The sequence below is a fragment of the Mesoplodon mirus genome (genome assembly GCF_964341445.2).
Source record: "Mesoplodon mirus genome assembly, chromosome: 12".
Classification (NCBI taxonomy): Eukaryota; Metazoa; Chordata; class Mammalia; order Artiodactyla; family Ziphiidae; genus Mesoplodon; species Mesoplodon mirus.
In genome coordinates this window covers 41,967,085-41,988,454 of record NC_138988.1, presented here as the reverse complement: position 1 = coordinate 41,988,454, position 21,370 = coordinate 41,967,085, and the positions used below count along the sequence as shown (strand labels likewise).

Sequence of the window (21,370 nt, the reverse complement as noted above, 5' to 3'; positions counted from 1 at the left end):
CAATCTCCAGATCCAGGCAGGTCCTCCTACAGCTGAAGCAAGCCTAGTGCACCCACTGGGTAGGAAGAGCTTTGAAAAGTCACCTGGTCTTCATGGGTTTGGTGGTGGGGTTCCCACCTCTAGCCTCGTTCCTTAGAGGCGCCCCCCGTACGTACCACAGCACCATCTGCATAGCACTTTTGCAGGGGCTGGGGATCAGTCTGTGGGGTGAGGGGATGAAGTAACGAGACGAGACGTAAGCCCTCGGGGTTTTCTTCGGGCATTTTCCATGTAATTTACAACCCAGGAACACGACTTTCTCTAAGCCTCTGGTTGCCGGAGTTACCAGAGTGGGGCATGAAGAAATGCTGCCGCCTTGTGGCCGTTTCTCATAACAACATCTTTAAAAGGGGGCTTATGGGCACTTAATATTCGCAAGGCCTGCGGGGCAGTAAACGACCCCTGGTCTAAAGAAATGTCCTGTTGTAGGTAACGGAAAAGAATTAAAAACAGGGCCGACTTTCAGGAAGCCAATTTCAAGAGTTTAGCTTTACTCACACTGTTAAAAAAAAAGCACAGGGATAGATATTCAACATCGCTAATTACTAGAGAAATGCAAATCAAAACTTGGACAAGGTATTATCTTGCACCAGTCAGACTGGCCATCAGCAAACGTCCACAAAGCATAAGGGCAGAATAGGGTGTGGAGAAAAGGGAAGCTGCCTACACGCTGCTGGTGGGAATGGAAATTTGTGACAGCCACAATGGCGAACAATCTGCAGCTTCTTTAAAAAACTAAAAATAGAGCTACCATACGATCCTGCAATCCTAGTCATGGGCGTAATCCCAGAGAACACCATCATTCGGAAAGACACATGCACCCCAACCTTCACTGCCACACTGTTTACAATAGCCAAGACATGGAAGCAACCAAAATGTCCATCGACAGAGGAATGGATAGAAAAGATGTGGTGAATATATACGATGGAATATTACTCAGCCATAAAAAATGAAATAATGCCATTTGCAGCAACAAGGATGGACCTAGAGATGATCATACTAAATGAAGTAAGACAGATAACGACAAATATCATATGACATCATTTACAGGTGGAATCTGAAAACTGATACAAATGTACCGATTTACAAAACAGAAACAGACTCTCAGATTTAGAAAAGAAGCTTACAGTTACCAAACGGGAAAAGTGGGGTGGAGGAGGTATAACTTGGGAGGTTGGGATTAACATACACACACTAATGTATATAAAAGAGATACCAATGAAGACCTCTATAGCACAGGGAATTCTACTCAACACCCTTTAATAACGTATAGGGGAAAAGAATCTGAAAAAGAATAGATCTATGTCTATGTATAACTGAATCAGGCTGCTGGATGTCTAAAATAAACACAAGAGTGTAAATCAACTATACTCCAATATAAAATAAAATAAAATTTAACAAAGTTTGAAAAACTAAAATATGACAGAAATGAATTTATCTATGAAAGAACAAAAGACTCACATACATAGAGAATAGACTCGTGGTTGCCTAGGGAGGTGGGAGGAGGGTTTGACTGGGGGTTTCGGACCTGCAGATGGAAACTATACATATAGAATGGATAAACCAGAAGGTAGTATTCTACAGCACAGGGAACTATATTCAGTATCCTGTAATATCCCATAACGGAAAAGAATATGAAAAAGAATATATACGTATAACTGACTCACTTTGAGGTATATAAGAAAGTAACACAATACTTCAATTGTTAAAAAAAAAAAAGTTGCCAGCATAGCAAATATAATTCTGTAAAATATAAATAAAGGTGCTTTTAGTAGCAAAAGTTTTTTGGAAAAACCCAAATGTCTATCAGTAAGGGAATCCATAGGGAATTCCCTGGTTGTCCAGTGGTTAGGACTCTGGGCTTCCACTGCCGCTGGCCTGGGTCCAGTAAACTGTAGGATATTTGAATGATGGAATAAAATGTAGCTCTTACAATGAATGAACAGGAGTCCATATGTATCACCATAGACCAGTCTCAAAAATGAAATGTTGAATGAGAAAGATATCTCCCAGGACCTCTTATTTCTAGTTAAAAACTGTGAAGCAAAACAACATTACTCATAAATATATACGGGTAATAAAGACGTCAAAGTGAAGGTTCTGGCCTCTGGGGAGTAGTGAAAGCTTTGGGGACAGTAACAAAGGGTATTTTACCTTTATCTCTGAAATGTTTTCTTTTACATAAAAAAAATCTGAGCCCAAAATGACAAAATATTTACAATTTTTCATTCTGAGAGGTGGATAGATGTGTTTGTTATATTATTCTTTATACATTCCTCTATTTTTAAATTTTAAAAAGAGAAAATTTAAAGGAAGAAAGGACACAGGGAACCCAAAGGAACTGTGTAGAGACTGGGATTCCCGTGCAGCACTCGGGGAGACTAGTGGGCAGAGTTCTCATTCTCTAAGAGGCACAAGGAAGGAGATACATATATATATTTTGTTGTTGTTGTTTTGGTTCTTTTGTTTGTTTGTTTTCACACCACGCACAGCATGTGGGATCTTAGTTCCCTGACCAGGGATCAAACCCGTGCCCCCTGCAGTGAAAGCGTGGAGTCTTAACCACTGGACCGCCAGGGAAGTCCCGAGTTTTCCCTGATTTTCACGGGATGTGCATACCCCTCAAGTTGCATTTTCTCTAGAGCAGCCCCCATAGGGCCCTGTGAAGCGTGTGGGGAGAAGCAAGCCGAGACCTTGCCAGCACCTTACCGTTTCCAGCTCTGATTCCAAGCTGCAGTTTTTAATCTGTGGGAACACCTCGCTGTACTTGCTGGGGTAGGCAGACGCCAGGTAACTTTTCACCTCCTCCAGGTTGCTGACTGTCAAAAAGCCATCCTCAAGGTCGAAAGAATTGGTCAGCAGCAGAATCACCCTGCAGAGCAGAACAGCTGTTTGACCTTTGCTGATCACAAAGGCCGCTGTCACCAAACACTCTGCCTCTTCTGATTAGGTGAGGTCGCTCCAACAAAGGGAGTCTGTTGACTGGTGAGCTTTTAAAGGGCAGAGTGATTGTGAACGGCTTTGAAGAAGCCTCAGATAGGAACAGTGATGATCAAAGGAACCAAACCCACGCAGCTGGGCTATTTTAACCTCTGGACCAACACTGTCTGACAGAACTTCCTGTGATGACTGGAATGTTCTCCATCAGTGCTGTCCAATATGGTACCCACTAGCCACATGTGGCAACTGAGTACTCGAATGAGGCTAGTGCAACTGAGGAACTGATTTAAAAGAATTTACATTGAAATGGAAACCAATTTAAATCAAAATTTAAATCAATTTAAAATTTTAGTTAATTTTTTAAACATTTATTTTGGGCTGCACTAGGTCTTCACTGCTCCACGCGGACTTTCTCTAGTTGTGGTGAGCGGGGGCTACTCTTCGTTGCGCAGGCTTCAGTAGTTGTGGCTCGTGGGCTCTAGATTGCAGGCTCAGTAGTTGTGGCGCACAGGCTTAGTTGCTCCGTGGCATGTGGGATCTTCCCGGACCAGGGCTCGAACCCGTGTCCCCTGCATTGGCAGGCGGATTCTCAACCACTGCGCCACCAGGGAAGTCCCCCAAATTTTAGTTCATTTTAAATCAATTTACATTTAAATGTTTACACTAGCCCCTTGTGCCTAGTGACTACTGTATTGGACAGCATACCTTCTGGATGATGTTCTTATATTTTGGGTAAGGGGCAGCAGAAAGTAGATCCTGCAATCTCCATGGCTCAGCTGGAGAGCTCTTGGTTACTTCTGAGGTGGGGAGACGGGGTAAAAGAAACTAAGGTTTTTCTGCTGAATGCCCTATTGGTGCTAAGTGCTTTGAATACACAAAACTGCCCTCATCCCTTCAGGCAGACGCCGACTTGCCTTATGCTCATCAGCTGCTGGTGGTTCTGATTTGAACCCTGGATTGAGGACAGCAAAGCCTGTGCCCTTTGCCCCGCACCCCTTGACTTCTGGTATCTGCCTCCTCCCAGGGACCCTTTCAGCTCGGGCCTTTGGAGGCTCACTGCCCCCACTTGAGGCCTGGGGCCCACCAGATGGCCCAGGCTTACTTGTTCAAGCAGCTTTCGTAGTTGAAGGTGGCCTTGAAGCCATAGATGGAGAAGGCGACGACGCTGGCAAAGATGGAGGTGGAGCTGTTGATGATGGACACGATGATGGCGTGCTTCTGGCAGTTGTTGGAGGGCTCGTTGTAGCTGGCGAAGGCGATGAGGCTGCCGAACCCCAAGCCGAGCGAGAAGAAGATCTGGGTGGCTGCGTTGATCCAGGCCTTGGGGTTGGCCAGCTGCTCCATCTGGAAAGCCAGCAGGGACAGGGCTGGAGAACCCCGGGTGGGAATCCCAGACTCTCAGATGAGCAGGGGGCAGGAGGCCCAGAAAGGGGAAGGAACTTGCCCGTGGCACACAGCCAGCCAGAGGCAGGCCTGGGGCCCGAACCCAGCTCTCCTGGCCCCATGCGTGCCCAGCCCGGTCCTCAGCAGATAAAACGCATCCTCATGTCCTACCCTCCACTGCCTCTCACCCGCAGGAGGTGTGCAATTGAAAAGTGTAGGGTAAAATAACTTTTAAAGGTATTGAGCCCTGATCCATGACCCAGGCACTGCACGGGTCTGGGCCTCCAGAAATGGCGGTGCTGGTGTCTACGTCTGGGTTGTGCCGCAGCACTAATGTTAGGGGGCATTTGGAATGTTGATGGGGGCACTAATGGCAGGGTGCTGCCGAAGTCATTTTGTTTCCAGGGACCAGATTTGCTAAATGAATAACTTGTCCTGCCCCAAAGGCAATGGTGGCCTCCCTTGATTAGCATCAGCTATGGGGTGACCGGGGAGCGGGGTGCCTGGGACTGGATCACGGAGAGCCCTGCGGAGTATGGATGCACCCGTCGGGAGCGAGGTGCATGGAGGTGCGAGCAGGAGGGAGGGCTGACTGGCGTGACGCTCCTGGCTAACAACTTGGTCCACAGGCTGGAGGGAGGGTTTGGGGTGAGACTGAGGTGAAGGCCAGATGTGGGGCTGGGGTAGCAGTCGGTTGGGGGCAGTGAGGACGAACAGGAGAGTGGACGGAAGATGTGATGCCCCAGAATCAGCAGGGCATAGGGGCTGCCTGTCTGAGGACAGAATCCACGCCCCTCCACTGCCTGGCGGGCTCACACCCACCTTCCCCGGGTCCACTACTGTTCCCCCCACCCTTGGTCTTCCCCCTTCCACCCACCCTGGAAGGTGGCAGGATGAATGGGGGTGCCCTCGGGACCCCTCCCCTCCAGCCCATACCTTGGGAGTGAACATGTATGCCAGGCCGTTGGTGGCTCCGTGGAGCGTGAGGCCCCTGACCAGGTAGACGATGAGCACGCAGTAGGGCAGCAACGCAGTGAAGTACACCACCTGCGGGCACCAGAGGGCAGGGTCAGCCTCCTGGAGATGCAGTGACTACAGGGCCCTTTTGCCCAGGGCAGACCCGCCATCCCCACGAAACACCATGGCACTGTCTTGGCTGTTCGGGCTACTGATAGCTGGAAAGGTATCGAGATTCTTGGTCAGGCACAGGTTCCGAGTTTGGGAAACTGGGTGGCAGGATGTGGATGCCCACGTGTGTGTGACCACCAGGAAATCTCTTATTTAGTGGAGAAGAGGGAACAGGTCCTAGAGACCTCTGTCCTCCCCCCTCCCCCCTTCAACCCAGACTTCTTCCAGAAAGGATTTGAGGCAGCCCACAAAAATACATCATCACATTAACATTTTTAAACTGCTAGATAAAGATATCTGTGTAAAAAGAAAATGTGGGCAATCCAGTAAGATAAGCCCAAAGGAAAAGGCAGCCCACAGAATAGGTGTGTGAGGTGCTACCCAGTTTCTGAGCCAGATTGATCTCTGAGCTTCCTCATGGCCCAAGCAGAGCAGGAAGCACAATCACTTACAAGATTTATATTCTCTCTGAAAGGAAAAAAAAAAGTCCAAGAGCTTGGAGGAAGGTCAGGTATCCCCAGGACTGGAGCCTGAGAGAAGCTTAGCCATGGGTGCCATAAAGGAAAAGTCTTGACACTGGTGTTCCTATAATAAATATAATAGAAATTCAGTGATTTTTTTCTGAAAGGCTTCACTTCCAGAGGCTTTAAAATTGCACATCAATGGAATTTTTTGTGAACCAAAACCTTTCCCTGCTGACATACGTCATGGGTTCAATGATGTTTTATCTTTGGTTTTCATGGTGGATTTAGAAGTAGCCTAATTTTAACTTTTACAAAGCCTTACAATAGGGACCTTCAAGTGCATGGATGTCCATCCAGGACTGGAATTTTTTTCTGTATATCAACTTGTATGTGCACAAGAGCCCCATATATAAAGCAATGAAATACTTTGCAAGTTTTTTTGTTTGTTTGTTCTTGGTGAGAGCAGTTCCCTTAATGTTTACATCCTCCTATGAGAAATACAGCTGGTGACCCAAGTCCAGATGAGCCTGAGTTGCACCCGGCCCTCCACTCCCACTGAGGTGTGGCACCCGTCTTCCCATGAACTTCCAAGGTCACCAGAGTGGTGCTGTGTCCCCTCTCACCCTGGGAATGGCAGGCACAAGTGGGGTGTGTCTTCTATGACTGCTTCTTAACTGAAAACACTGAACTTGAGATGAGTAATAAATCCACCTGAGATTACAAGAAGATAAACCAGGTCTGAGGTGGAAATGGATAGGTGGAAAGAGAGGGCATCCGGCCAGTGAGCTGAAGGAAATCAAGAGACAACAGGGGACAGGTGACAAATGTCCGTAACCACTGGACACTTAGAGGACACTTAGAGCAAGCCCTTGGAATCTCCCCGCTTCCCCTCAGGTGAACAAGTTTCCCGGAAGGCTCTCTGGAGTCAAGACCAGGCTGGCTCACTTCTCCCCCATCAGGGAAGCTGGCAGGATTTCTGGACACATGATCCAGCCTGAACTATTGGGAAAAACCATTTCTAAATAATCTGAAAAAAAAATCTTGGAGGGGTAAAAAGCAGATTCCAACAGAGAAGGCCAGGATATGGCACACAGTCTTTAACAAAATTAATTCCCGTAAATAGAGCTGTTGGAGCTCATACAACTCAACAACAACAAAACACAACCCAATCCAAAAATGGGCAGAAGATCTAAATAGACATTTCTCCAAAGAAGACATACAGATGGCCAATAGGCACATGAAAAGATGCTCAACACTGCTAATCATTAGAGAAATGCAAATCAAAACTGCAATGAGGTACCACCTCACACTGGTCAGAATGGCCACCATTAAAAAGTCTACAAATAACAGGGCTTCCCTGGTGGCAGTGGTTGAGAGTCCGCCTGCCGATGCAGGGGACATGGGTTCGTGCCCCGGTCCGGGAAGATCCCACATGCCACGGACCGGCTAGGCCCGTGAGCCATGGCCGCGGAGCCTGCGTGTCCGGAGCCTGTGCTCCGCAATGGGAGAGGCCACAACAGTGAGAGGCCCGCGTACCGCAAAAAAAAAAAAAAAAAAAAAAAAAATGTCTACAAATAACAAATGTTGGAGAGGGTGTGGAGAAAAGGGAACCCTCCTACACTGTTGGTGGGAATGTAAGTTGGTGCAGCCACTATGGAAAACTAGTGTGGAAGTTCCTCAGAAAACTAAAAATAGAGTTGCCATGTGATCCAGCAACCCCACTCCTGGGCATATATCCAGACAAAATTATAATTCAAAAAGCTACATGCACCCCTATGTTCACAGCAGCACTGTTTGCAATACCTAAGACATGGAAACAACCTAAATGTCCATCGACAGATGAATGGGTAAAGAAGATGTGGTACATATATACAGTGGACTATTACTCAGCCATAAAAAGAATGAAATAATGCCATCTGCAGCATGGATGGACCTAGAGATGATCATACTAAGTGAAGTATGTCAGAAAGAGAAGGACAAATACCATATGATCTCACTTACATGTGGAATCCAAAATATGACACAAATGAACTTATCTACAAAACAGAAAGAGACTCACAGAGAACAGGGGAGGGTTGGATTGGGAGTTTGGGATTGGCAGTTGCAAACTATTATATAAAGGATCAGTAAACAACAAGGTCCTACTGTATAGTACAGGGAACTATATTAAGTATCCTGTAATAAACCATAATGGAAAAGAATATGAAAAAATATATATATAAATGAATCACTTTGCTATACCCCAGAAACTAACACAACATTGTAAATCAGCTATACTTCAATTTTAAAAAATAACTAAAGAGAGCTGTTGGGACACTTCTATCACGGAGAGAGGTGTGGCTTAAGCAGAGGAAATAGACACCACAAATGAGTAAGTTTTCATGGCATGACATGTCCTCATCCAACAAGTTTCTAAATGATCTGGAAAAGGGATGGCCTCATTAAATCTCCAAGTTTGCAGATATTGCCCTCGGATGTTTTGGATCATGGTCATGATAATCTGGCATAGACCAACTGAAGAACTTTTTTTTATGAGCATAAACTATCGGGCAAGCTTCAAGACGGGACAGAGTGAGTTGCCGCAGACCCTAAGCTTTTCCCAGGAAGATTCACTAGTCCCTCAGCTCGGCGGTGAGATGGGGTGTTGTTAGGGCTAAGATGCTGGCCACCATGAGGTCTCGGAAACCAAAAGAAGATGTCCTACTAGGCATGGTACTGGGGCATCACAGGACACCTAAAATACCGTGGGTAGTTCTGGTCTTGATGCCTCAAGAAACACATGATGGGGGTGGAGAAGGCAACTCAGATGGCCAAGAGGATGAGGACAGGTGGACTCTTAGGACCTTCAGAAGGGAAAAGCTGGGGGATTAAGTCATGAAAAGTGTTGGCAAACAAGAGGTGGCTCACCAAACCGAGATGATGGGGAGTTTCTGGGGCAAAGCTGGGTCTGCCTGGCTCCGCCCTCACTACTTGGTGTGCTTGGGCAGGACTTTACCTTTCTAAGCCTCAGGGGAGTGGGACAGTGAAATCTACCATGAAGGACTGAAGATTGAAACAATGTGCATGTCTAACCCAGGGTGAGAGGAGTGACTGAGTATGAGCAGGGCACACTGGGGGTTCAGAGCGCCTGCTGCAGCTTGAGAGAGACGGAAGATGAGGGAAACTCTCCAGGAAAACTTTCTACGTGGAGCAGATTAAAGAAGTGTCTCGGCCCCAGCAGGAGTATAAACCTGGGGACACACCAAAGAGAAAAGGTTTCTATATCAGGCCCGACAGCTCTGCAGGGTCACTGAAAGCAGCTTAGACCAAAGCTGAGTTCTGAAACTCGGCTACACACCAGAATCACCTGGAGAGCTTTTAAAATCCCAGTGCTCAGGGGGAACCTCACAATGATCGTTCTGGAACCTCTGACGGTAGGACTGAGACAGCAGAGCTCTAAAAGCCCTCCAGGTGGCACCACTATGCAGCTAGGGTTGGGAGCCGAGGGTGTCTTGGGGACATCTGCCAACGTGAAAAGTTTTCAAAGCAAGGAGAACTCTGTTTAGTTGCTTGGCACCCCTTGGGTGGTACGGGTTCGAGGCTGGGACAGAAATGCTCATCGTTTTAGGAAATGGGAAGGTCCTCATTTCGAGATTTAGGGTTGTGACTTCGAGCACCGCTGGCCATCTCTAGAGTCACTAGCAGGTGACTCGTGCCAGCATCCCTGTCCTTGCCCTCCCCCCCCGCCCCCCACCAAGCGCAGCTTCTGCCCTTCGACTGCAGAGGCAGCCTCTCGCCATTGTCCGGGGCCGACCGCACGCACGCACGCACGCACGCACGCACACACGCCGCTGTCCCACCTTGCCAGTGGACTCCGTGCCCCGCAGGATGCACAAGTACACCAGGAGCCAGGCCAGGATGAGGCACAGCGCCAGCTCCCACTGCACCGCCCCGCTCTCCTGGATGGACGGCGAGATGTTGAGGGTTTTCCGGTACCAGAAGTACTGCGTCGAGGAAGCCTTCTCACACTCCTCATCATAGCCCGTACGGTTGCCATTCAGTGGGCACATGGACCATGGCAGGGGATCCTTTGGGATCAAGACAAACGTTATACACAGAGGTGAGGGCTGAGGCCAAAGGTCGGGGTGGGGAGGACGGGAGGTGGCCTTGAGAGGAGGCTCTTGGAAGAGGACGCTGGTCCCCAAAGGGCAGGCAGCTGAAGCCCCTGAAGGCAGACAGGGAATTGAGGGGTTTGTCACGGGCACGGATGGGGCTGGGGCAGAGGGGTCAGGCAGGGAGGGGCTCCACACTCCCAATCTGCCGAACTCTACGGTGGGTCTGAGAGACCAAATCAAAGGGACAATGGCCAGACCATCTTTGACAAACGAACTCTGCAGCCACCAGCCCAGGAACCCAAACCACAATTCCTGCAGTAATCAGCCCAGAGTGGACATGACTCGGTCACCGGCTGCAGTTTTCCAAACTTGTGTTCCCTTCAACTCAGGACCAAGTGGAAAAAGCCAAATACGCTCCCCTAACCAATCACACAGCTACAGTTTCCATGCCGCACACTACAATCAGGGCACACCTGCAGCCTTCCGTTTCCCACTAGCACGATTTCCCGATCCTCTGCCTGTCCTGCCTGGAGTTTCTGCCAAATACGAGTGAAGGTGCTGACCTCCTGCTAACGAGCTCCAGATAGACAGCCTCTGCTTGCCGTCATGTGGGTGGTCTGTTTATTTCCACAAGCCCCTAGCGAGTCCTAGCATGAATAAGATTTGGGTCCTGCCCTCACTAACTGGTGGTAGAGACAGGAGTTTCCTACAATGGGCACTGGGTTTGGAAGTTAGAGGGGGATGCAGTTCAGCCCCACCACAGCCGTCTTCTGCGACTAAGACAGAGACAACCCAGCACTGATGACTTCCTTTGAGCCTGAGTCAAGCTATACCTGTAGCAGTTCCATTCCTGGACTTCGTAGATAGAGCCAGGAAGAGCCTCTTCTGCTTCTGCTAGTTTGAACAGGGCTCTCTGTCACTTAGAAACAAAAGAGACTAAACGGTGCATGTGCAATGAACACGACCCAAGGCCAAGAGCTAAAGAGCAGCTCTGAGCTGAGTGGGGGCGGGTGGTAGATTCTGGCTTGGAGGGGGAAGGGGGTTAGGGGGTCCCACCTCTGCTCTGCCAAGACCAGCCCCCCGTTGATCAGATTTCATTAGACAAAAACTCTCCACTGACAGAAGCAAGTCTAACCCCACTGGGTTCAATCCCTATATTTCACAGGAAACAGAAATGAGCCCCAACAGCATCACTGCCTGATGGGCCAGGGCCACTCTGCCCGTGAGTAGCTGGAGCCCAGGTCTGTCATCTGGAAAGTGCTTGGGACGGACCCATGCTGGTAGGACCCCTGGCAGCAACAGGGGGCCCCTCACCCGCTAGAATATAAGAGCTGGTTTCTAGCTTCCACCTAAAATATTTCCAAAGGCGACCACCAGCAATTCCTCCTCTTGAGAGGTGGCATCCACTGCCCCTCCCTGTGAACCTGGGTTGACCTGTGTCTTGCTCTGATCAACAGAATGCAGTGGAGTGAAGCTGTGTGACTTCCTGGCTTTGGCATCCCAAGGCCTTGCAACTGGTATTTCCACCCTCTTGGAAACCAGCTGCCCTGTACAGACACTCGGGCTTGATGGCTGAGCGAGGAGGACTCGTGGAAGGAATGGCCACGTGGAGTGAACTGAGGTGTCTGGCGACAGCCAGCACCGAGCCCCGGTCAGGCAGGAGGGTCCCTGTGGACCTGAAGTCCAGACCACAGTCCCTTGGGTTTGCCTGGCCCGTGTGGGACTGACTGGGTCCATTCACTGGACCATTGCTGTTGCCGGCCCAGCCCAGCCTGACTGCCAACCTTGGCTACACGTACATGACTTAATCACTTGCCAGGAGGGGAGGCTTTAAAAACTCGGATGCCTGGCTGCAACGCCAGTGACTCGGCTTTCATTGGTCTGGGGTAGGGCCTGGGCCTCAGAATTTTAAAAGCTCCCCCAGGTGATTCCAGCAAGCAGCCAACATGGAGAAGCTTTAAAGTACAGAAGGACTTAAATTGACCAATTCTCAGCACCCAGACTCTCCCCCTTGGAATCAGTGGGTCAGGTAGGGATCCCTGCATCTGTGTGTGTAAACAGCCTGATGCTCCCACAGGGAAAAGCTGGAAAGCCCAGCCTGGTGGGAGGTGGACAAGAGCACAGACCCTGTGGCTAGGCTGCCGCATCCAGCCTCCCAGTTACTCAATTCCCCTCTGCCTCTGGTACGCGCTGTGTCAGCACCATAGAGTGCGGTGACGATCACACAAGCAAACAGTACTGAAGTGCTTGTGACTCCACCTGGTCCACAGCAAGTGTGAGGTTGCTACAGGTACCATCATTATGATGTGACCGTGAAGGAGGCTCCAGGGCAGAGGGGATAAGGGAGAGGCCCATGGATCTCTGAAGGCTGGAATGAATAGTCAAGTGACTTTCAGGAATCACTGATTTTCACACTTCTGAGGGTTAGGAAAAAGTACTCCCTTACTTGAGACACTTTATTTTTGCCTTTAGAAAATGGTCAGATTGTCCTGATTTGTTACAAGACACGTTGCTTCCACTTTTGGAAAACTGTCTTAAGTCTGCAGACATATAGTGCCTGAGACATGTATGGCAACCCCTTAACTGGAATGGCATTGTGCAGTGCACAACCTGCCCAACCATACATGACAGCCCAGCACAGAGGAGGGAGATGGTTACCAGGCTGGAGAGTAGAGGAGCCGCCCTCCACCCAGAAGGCAGAGGACAGGCAAGGTTGTGGCCAGTCTTCATGGAACTCTAGGCTGAGCCGGGGAAAGGATGAGGGGCTACAGCTATGCTCGGGGCAGAGTCCTTCCTGTCAGGGACATGCACAGGGCATTGTCCAGTGAGATGACCTGGGAAGCCAGAGTTGGGTGTGGATGTGGCACCTTCTGAGCATAGATGCTGACTCCTGATTATTGAGGTCAGTAACCCAAGCATTCCTTGGGGCCCCAAAGATTCAAGGCTGTGCCCAAGTGCTCCAGGTACTGGCCTCACAAATTATGGTCAGTTCCTGGTCCATGACCGGCCCCATCTAGCTTTTGGGCCTTGGAGATAGGGTCTGTCCCATGAAGGCCTTGGCTCCGTGGCAAAGGGTAAGGCATCCACCCCGTGAGCTCCTGTCTCCTCCCTCTCTTTTCCTATCTGGGAGGAGGCCGCAAGAGTGGGGTCCCTGATAGTGAAAGGCAGACTCTGAGGAAAAGACGTGAACATGGGCAGTGGATGGGAAGTTCCCATTTTGGATATGAAGACCACCTCTCGGAGTGGAATTAGGGTCCTCTCTTCTCTACATGTTCCATTTCCTTCCACATTTTCTACAATGAGCATCAGCTATGGTTATAATCAGAAATGCATTTTTAAAATGTTTAATCTTGGGAATAGCTGCTATTGTGTTACAGGGGTGACAATGGTCCTTCTAGGAGAACTTTTATAGAGAAAAGGAGGGGCCCAGCCTGGAGTCAGAAACCCAGAAGGACAAGTGATGAGAGGCAGGAAGCGGGAAGAGGAGGGAGGCCGGTACTGTTATGCTCAGTGGGTGGAGCCCTTCTGCATCAGTTCTCTCCACAGGTTTCCTCCTGGGCCCCCTCTGCAGTGGTTCTTAATATTTTTTTGGGGGGGTCACATCCTTCAGAGAGAACCCGATGAAAGCCATGGGCCTGCTCCCCCAAAATGTGCACATACATCACACACAACAGCAGGGGTCCATGGATCCCTGGCTCAGAAGCCCTCCACTTGGTTGGGGGCGCCCAGCCTCCCCCAGCACTTTGCATCACTTCCTGACAGCTCCTGACTCCCTCGAGGCTGCTGCCCCCATGCTCCACCCATGTGCCGGCGGTGGGCACTCTGTTGCCCTCCCCCTTTCCCGCTCTGACCCCTGCTCGGGTGCGCTCACCTGGAAGGAGTGGAAGAGGTACCAGAAGGCCCAGGCGTTGATGACATTGTAGTACATGGAGAGGAAGAAGGACACCACCACACTGGCCACGCCTGCAGGGACAGGACGCAGAGGGAGGTGAGGACTGCCCCTACCCCACCTGCCTGGACGGGGCAGCAGGGGTCCCGCCCAGAGCCCCCAGGACATGCCTGCAGTGCCCGCCCTGGGACGGCACAACCAGGTTTGTGACCTGGCACCTGCGAGCACTTTCTAAGGGTTGGTCTCTTCCACAACCTCTCTCCCCATCTTCTGGGGCACGAGGCCTGTGATGTTCTTTTGATGTGTTTAGGTCCTCACAACGATGTTGTGAAATGCGATGTTATGTCTACTTCGCGGAGAGGGAAACTGAGACACAGCACTTGCCCAAGACCACACAGCTATTAAGTGGCACAACTAGGATTCGCACCTAGTGTGAGAAGCACTTTGTCACTGATGCCAGGCCTAACATTGCTCTCTCCCTGGCTTACCTGAAGCCAAACCCTGCCCAGCAGTGCCGGGGAACACGGTGTGAGGAGTATGTCAGGAGTGGAGGGGATGGGGGCTACCTCAGGCCTGGTCAGGCCTGCGGGGAACCAGTGATGTCCTGGAGCTGTGGCCCTCGCCAGCCCCGAGAGCCGCTGTGCACGGCTCTGCCCGACCCCAGGCTCCGGGACATCTCCTTAGAAGTTGATGGTGGCCGTGGTGGCGGTAGTTACACCACCGGTATCAGTAAATGCTACAACCAGGCCTTCCCCTCCCCCGCCCCACCTCACGGAGCTGGTTGTTAAACATTCACCAGCATCCCCGATTGGCACCAACATCTGGTGTTTTTCCTATTCAGCAAATGCTGCCTCAGAGCAGCCCTCTGTGATTGATGACGCGGGCCGATTGTAAAACCACACACCTCTGTGTTAAATATTAACGGCCATTCAAGATGAGGAGGCAGTGCGAGTTGGAGGTGATGTGTGAGGCCACCGGACACATTTCTTCTGCATCTGAGACTAAGTCACGTCCAAGTTCACATCCTCCTTGCTCCCGACACTTTCCTGTCCCCCTTTCTGCCTGGGGGGTGGGAGAGGTGAGCAGAACAGACCGTGGCCACTGCTGGTCAAAGTTCAGCAGAGGAGCCCCGGCCCACGAGGGCCGCACAGGTCGGGCAAAGATCTCCCGCAGGCACCCCGGACACTGGCTCAGGGTAACTCAGGGGAGGCAGGATGGAAAGCAGTGTCCCTTTTGCCATCCACTGTGCCTCGGCCTCCATGCACTGGAGATGTTAATGGCACCCACACCCACTCTGCTGTGATGAAGATTAGACGAGCTCACACACATACACAGACAGGCCAGCACCTGGCACAGAGCAGGTGCTTGCTGACAGAGGGAGCCGATATACGGGTTCCCAGAATGGCTGCTGGACAGGACACTGAGTTACAGCTCCTTTCTGGGGCAGCTGTTTCCCTGTTACAAATGAGCAAACTGAGCCCCAGAGAAGAGAAGCAATGTGGCATCAGTTCCCCAGGGGGTGTGCATCCTCCCTCTCTCACCGTCCCGTGGGTAAGAAATCCGGCCCCTCTCAGCACACATTCTATGGCACCCCTCCTGGGCCTTCCGCCCGCCCCACTCAAGGGCTCTCTCTGGGGCCTCATGTTTGCCCCTTGATCCAGCAGCTTTGCCAAGGGACTCCCCCCATCACCTTCTCCCGCCCAAAACATAGTCTGGGGGTCCACAGGTGGGAGGGGACTGGAGAGCAACCACTTACCAACACCACTGAGGTAGGGGTTGATGGTCCTCCAGGCGCCGATGCTGCCCTGGCGCATGCGCTGCCCCACTGCCAGTTCCAGGTACAGGAGCGGCACACCCTCCATGGTGAGCATGACGACATAGGGCACCAGGAAACTACCTGTGGGTGTCCAGAGCCGGAACCAGGCCATCACCCAGGGCTTTACTCTGGACCCCACCTAACCTCTGTGCAAAAGGCCTTCCATCCACCCTCCCGTCTTTCCACTGGTCTATTCATCCTTCTACCTTTCCATCCATCCTCCATTCCTTCTTGTATTTTATCTTTCCCTCAGAATCCACCTTCCTCTCTTTGTACTCATTCTCCATCCTTCCACCCATCCACTCTTCTGTCTTTCCATCCATCCAGCTGTCCTTCTATCCTTTTGTCTTTCTATTCATCACTCCATCCATGGATGACATGCAGCCACATCAGTTGTTAAGATCGTTAAATACGCCCATCCTGGGTGGTAAATTGCCACCAATGCCAAGACCGTTGAGCGCCTTCCTCAAGGCCTCAGCTGCCCAGAAACCCCCAGAAGCCCCTCTGCCAGAAACCCCCATTCCATTCCTATTGTAGCAACTAATAGTTGATCAGAGTCTGGACCACTGAGTGGTTAAATGTTTTGAACATCACCTCTGAATCCAGTCAGCCAGCCACCCACCTCCACACACCTCCTTTGGGCTTTTGACATGGCCCAGATGGTGCCCCCCCATCTGGGTGGAGGTATTACACCAAACAGCTGTTTTACTAAATGCTTCCTCTGGGCCAGGCCCTGAGCTGAGTGTAGGATGGATGGGAGAGTAGCAGCCCTACTCCCTGCCCACGAGGGATCACCTGGGCAGAGGAATTTCAGCTGCTTCATGATTGTCTGGAGCCACAGAATACTCCTCTGGGCCTTTGTCTTCAGAGATGAGGCAAGGGCTTGCTATGTATGTGTGGAGACAAGGAGGTCCCCGACGGGCCGAGCCCAGGCCACCAGCTCCCTTTACAGAGCACCTCTGTTGGATGTATATCCGTTGTATACAGCGGCCTTCAGCCTAAGTTATTTTAATAAAGGGTATTATGACTAGTTCAAATTTTAAACTGCAGACAATGGCCCTCGGTGAGAGTGGGGAGCCAGGACGTGTGAACGGAGCTACAAAAGGCCCCCCACTGCCAGACACATGGACAGAGGACGGCAGCCTGCGGGGGCGTCCCCCACCCCGGCTGCCCCACTGCTTCTCCTGCTGGTCCCGCCCCCTCCTCCGCAGCCCCTCGGACATCCTTCCCCCAGCTCCTAGCTCCTTGGCAGTGGACCTGAAAAAAGGTTCACTGGGAGAGGAGGGCAGGACTTCGGATTAAAAGAAAACCCTGACTCTACAGCTGCAGGGATTAAAGGCTGGTTACAGAAGGAACTGGCTCTGGAAGTATTAAGGTAAACAACACAATACGTATGTTCACAGGAACGTCTAATATTTACAAAAATGCCTCCATTGTACATATGTGCTGTCCTATAACCCACTTCTCTCTCCCGACAGGATCTCACCGTCAGTCTCTCGACCACACTGTGTACCTTCCCATCACCCCTTAAGAAGCTGCACAACATTCCACTGGGAAAATGAGCCTAGAATTTCTTTCATCACATCAGTCCTTGGGCACTTGGGCTGTTGCCAGTTTTCTGCCGTCCTAAACAAAGCCTGGTCCACGTGTTTGATTATTTCCTCGGGACAGAAATCCCAGAAGGAGAATGGCTGCCACCGAGGCCAAGCAGAGCCTCTGCAAGGCCCTCTCACGACGGAGAGAAAGGTGCCGGCGTGTGCTCGGGAGAGCGGGCCCCACATCACCAACCTCTGCGCTCCCAGCTTCGTCCTCCCTGCTCACATCAAGGCTACAACGAATCCTGCCCCCTCGTTTCTGGACCCTGTTTTGAAGACTCTGCCAGCCCCTGCTCCCTTCCTGCCCAGCAGGGAGGTGTTGCAGCATCTTAGCCGGTTCCTCTCAACAGCAAGGAGTCCACGAGGCTGTCAGGGGCTCCCACCCACCATATACCCATCAGTATAGGTTGTGTTGGCACAACCTGCCTGGAGCAGCATTCGAACCCTCAGTGGTTATAAGAAAAGATTATTTTCACCCAAGATGTTAAACAGTAGCCACAGGAGGCCTGGAAAGGTCCACGGAAGGTTTTTCTCTTTCACAGAGCCTGCTTGATGGTCCACTGCCTGTGGGAAGGTTGGACATTCAAGGCCTGGTGCCCAGATGGGTTCCTTAGTGTTGCCCTTCAGTAATTTCTATTACCCCTCCCACTGCCCAACCATCCAAACACACACACAGTCCCAGTGCTCTATGATCTGCTCTATGATCACTTTCTCAACAAATTATGCTCAACAAATTAAACATATTGAACATCCATATGCAGAAACAATGAACCTCAACCCATATATCACACTTTATACCCAAAAAAAGCCCTCAAAATGGATCATAGACCTACATGTACAACTTAAAACTGTAAGACTTCTAGAAGAAAACACAGGAGAAAATCCTTCTGACCTTAGGTTGGGCAAAGATTTCTTAGATACAACATCAAAAACACTATTTATGAAAGAAAATATTGATAAAATATCAGACTTCATTTTAAAACTGTGCTTCATTAAAGACATTGTTATGAGGACGTACAGATCTAGGGGAAGATGGCGGAAGAGTAAGACGCGGAGATCACCTTCCTCCCCACAGATACATCAGAAACACACCTACATGTGGAACAACTCCTACAGAACACCTACTGAACGCTGGCAGAAGACCTCAGACCTCCCAAAAGGCAAGAAACTCCCCCCGTACCTGGGTAGGGCAAAAGGAAAAAGAATAAACAGAGACAAAAGAATAGGGACAGGACCTGCACCAGTGGGAGGGAGCCGTGAAGGAGGAAAGGTTTCCACACACTAGAAGCCCCTTTGCGGGCAGAGACTGCGGGTGGCGGAGGCGGGAAGCTTCGGAGCCACGGAGGAGAGCACAGCAACAGGGGTGCGGAGGGCAAAGCGGAGAGATTCCCACACAGAGGATCGGTGCCGACCGGCACTCACCAGCCCGAGAGGCTTCTCTGCTCACCCGCTGGGGCGGGCGGGGCTGGGAGCTGAGGCTTGGGCTTCAGTCAGAGCGCTGGCGGCGTGAACACAGCCTGAAGGGGGTTAGTGCACCACGGCTGGCTGGCAGGGAGTCCGGGGAAAAGTCTGGAGCTGCCGAAGAGGCAAGAGACTTTTCCTTCCCTCTTTGTTTCCTGGTGCACGAGGAGAGGGAATTAAGAGCGCTGCTTAAAGGAGTTCCAGAGACGGGCGCGAGCCGCGGCTGAAAGCGCGGACCCCAGAGACGGGCGTGGGACGCTGGGGCTGCTGCTGCCGCCACCAAGAAGCCTGTGTGCGAGCGCAGGTCACTCTCCACACCTCCCATCCCGGGAGGCTGTGCTGCCAGCCACTGCCAGGGTCCCGGGATCCAGGGACAACTTCCCCGGGAGAACGCACGGGCGCGCCTCGTGCTGACGCAACATCACGCCGGCCTCGGCCGCCGCATGCTCGCCCCGCCTCCGTGCCCCTCCCTCCCCCGCGGCCTGAGTGAGCCAGAGCCCCCGAATCAGCGGCTCCTTTAACCCCGTCCTGTCTGAGCGAAGAACAGACGTCCTCCAGCGACCTACACGCAGAGGCGAGGCCAAATCCAAAGCTGAGCCCCGGGAGCTGTGCGAACAAAGAAGAGAAAGGGGAATCTCTCCCAGCAGCCTCAGAAGCAGCAGATTAAAGCTCCGCAATCAACTCGATGTACCCTGCATCTGTGGAATACCTGAATAGACAACGAATCATCCCAAATTGAGGAGGTGGACTTTGAGAGCAAGATTTATTATTTTTTTCCCCTTTTCCTCTTTTTGTGAGTGTGTACGTATATGCTTCTGTGTGAGATTTTGTCTGTATACCTTTACTTTCACCATTTGTCCTAGGGTTCTATCCATCTTTTTTTGTTTTTCGGTTTTTTTTTTTACTTTAAAAAAACTTTTTTTCTTAATAATTCTTTATTTTAATAACTTTATTTTATTCTACCTTACTTTATTTTCTTTTATCCTCTTTCTTTCTTTCTACTTTTTCTCCCTTTTATTCTGAGCCGTGTGGATGAAAGGCTTGGTGCTGCAGCCAGGAGTCAGTGCTGTGCCTCTGAGGTGGGAGAGCCAACTTCAGGACACTGGTCCAAAAGAGACCTCCGAGCTCCACGTAATATCAAACAGCGAAAATCTCCCAGAGATCTCCATCTCAACACCAACACCCAGCTTATATCAATGACCAGCAAGCTACAGTGCGGGACTCCCTATGCCAAACAACTAGCAAGACAGGAACACAACCCCACCCATTAGCAGAAAGGCTGCCTAAAATCATAAGTCCACAGACACCCCAAAACACACCAGCAGACGTGGACCTGCCCACCAGAAAGACAAGATCCAGCCTCATCCACCAGAACACAGGCACCCTCCACAACCCACTGAACCAACTTTAGCCACTAGGGACAGACACCAAAACAACGGGAACTATGAACCTGCAGCCTCTGCAAAAAGGAGACCCCCAAACACAGTAAGATAAGCAAAATGAGAAGACAGAAAAACACACAGCAGATGAAGGAGCAAGATGAAAACCCACCAGACCTAACAAATGAAGAGGAAATAGGCAGTCTACCTGAAAAAGAATTCAGAATAATGATAGTAAAGATGATCCAAAATCTTGGAAATAGAATAGAGAAAATGCAAGAAACATTTAACAAGGACCTAGAAGAACTAAAGATGAAACAAGCAACGATGAACAACACAGTAAATGAAATTAAAAATACTCTAGAAGGGATCAATAGCAGAATAACTGAGGCAGAAGAACGGATAAGTGACCTGGAAGATAAAATAGTGGAAATAACTACTGCAGAGCAGAATAAAGAAAAAAGGATGAAAAGAACTGAGGACAGTCTCAGAGACCTCTGGGACAACATTAAACTCACCAACATTCGAATTATAGGGGTTCCAGAAGAAGAAGAGAAAAAGAAAAGGACAACATTAAACTCACCAACATTCGAATTATAGGGGTTCCAGAAGAAGAAGAGAAAAAGAAAAGGACTGAGAAAATATTTGAAGAGATTATAGTTGAAAACTTCCCTAGTATGGGAAAGGAAATAGTTAATCAAGTCCAGGAAGCATAGAGAGTCCCATACAGGATAAATCCAAGGAGAAACACACCAAGACACATATTAATCAAACTGTCAAAAATTAAATACAAAGAAAACAGATTAAAAGCAGCAAGGGAAAAACAACAAATAACACACAAGGGAATCCCCATCAGGTTAACAGCTGATCTTTCAGCAGAAACTCTGGAAGCCAGAAGGGACTGGCAGGACATATTTAAAGTGATGAAGGAGAAAAACCGACAACCAAGATTACTCTACCCAGCAAGGATCTCATTCAGATTTGATGGAGAAATTAAAATGTTTACAGACAAGCAAAAGCGGAGAGAGTTCAGCACCACCAAACCAGCTTTACAACAAATGCTAAAGGAACTTCTCTAGGCAAGAAACACAACAGAAGGAAAAGACCTACAATAACAAACCCAAAACAATTAAGAAAATGGGAATAGGAACATACATATTGATAATTACCTTAAATGTAAAT

At 50.1% G+C, this 21,370-nt stretch overlaps 1 protein-coding gene across 1 annotated transcript in view; it reads right to left on the bottom strand.

Annotated features, from left to right (window-relative positions):
* The window catches only part of SLC6A20 (solute carrier family 6 member 20), a 46,589-nt gene that overhangs the window by 11,994 nt on the left and 13,225 nt on the right, over positions 1 to 21,370 (bottom strand). The window contains 7 exon segments of the mRNA XM_082638141.1: positions 2,749 to 2,981; positions 4,082 to 4,083; positions 4,085 to 4,323; positions 5,299 to 5,409; positions 9,794 to 10,021; positions 13,920 to 14,011; positions 15,694 to 15,834. Of these exon segments, the coding sequence (XP_082494267.1) occupies positions 2,749 to 2,981; positions 4,082 to 4,083; positions 4,085 to 4,323; positions 5,299 to 5,409; positions 9,794 to 10,021; positions 13,920 to 14,011; positions 15,694 to 15,808 (1,020 nt within the window). The 5' untranslated portion in view covers positions 15,809 to 15,834.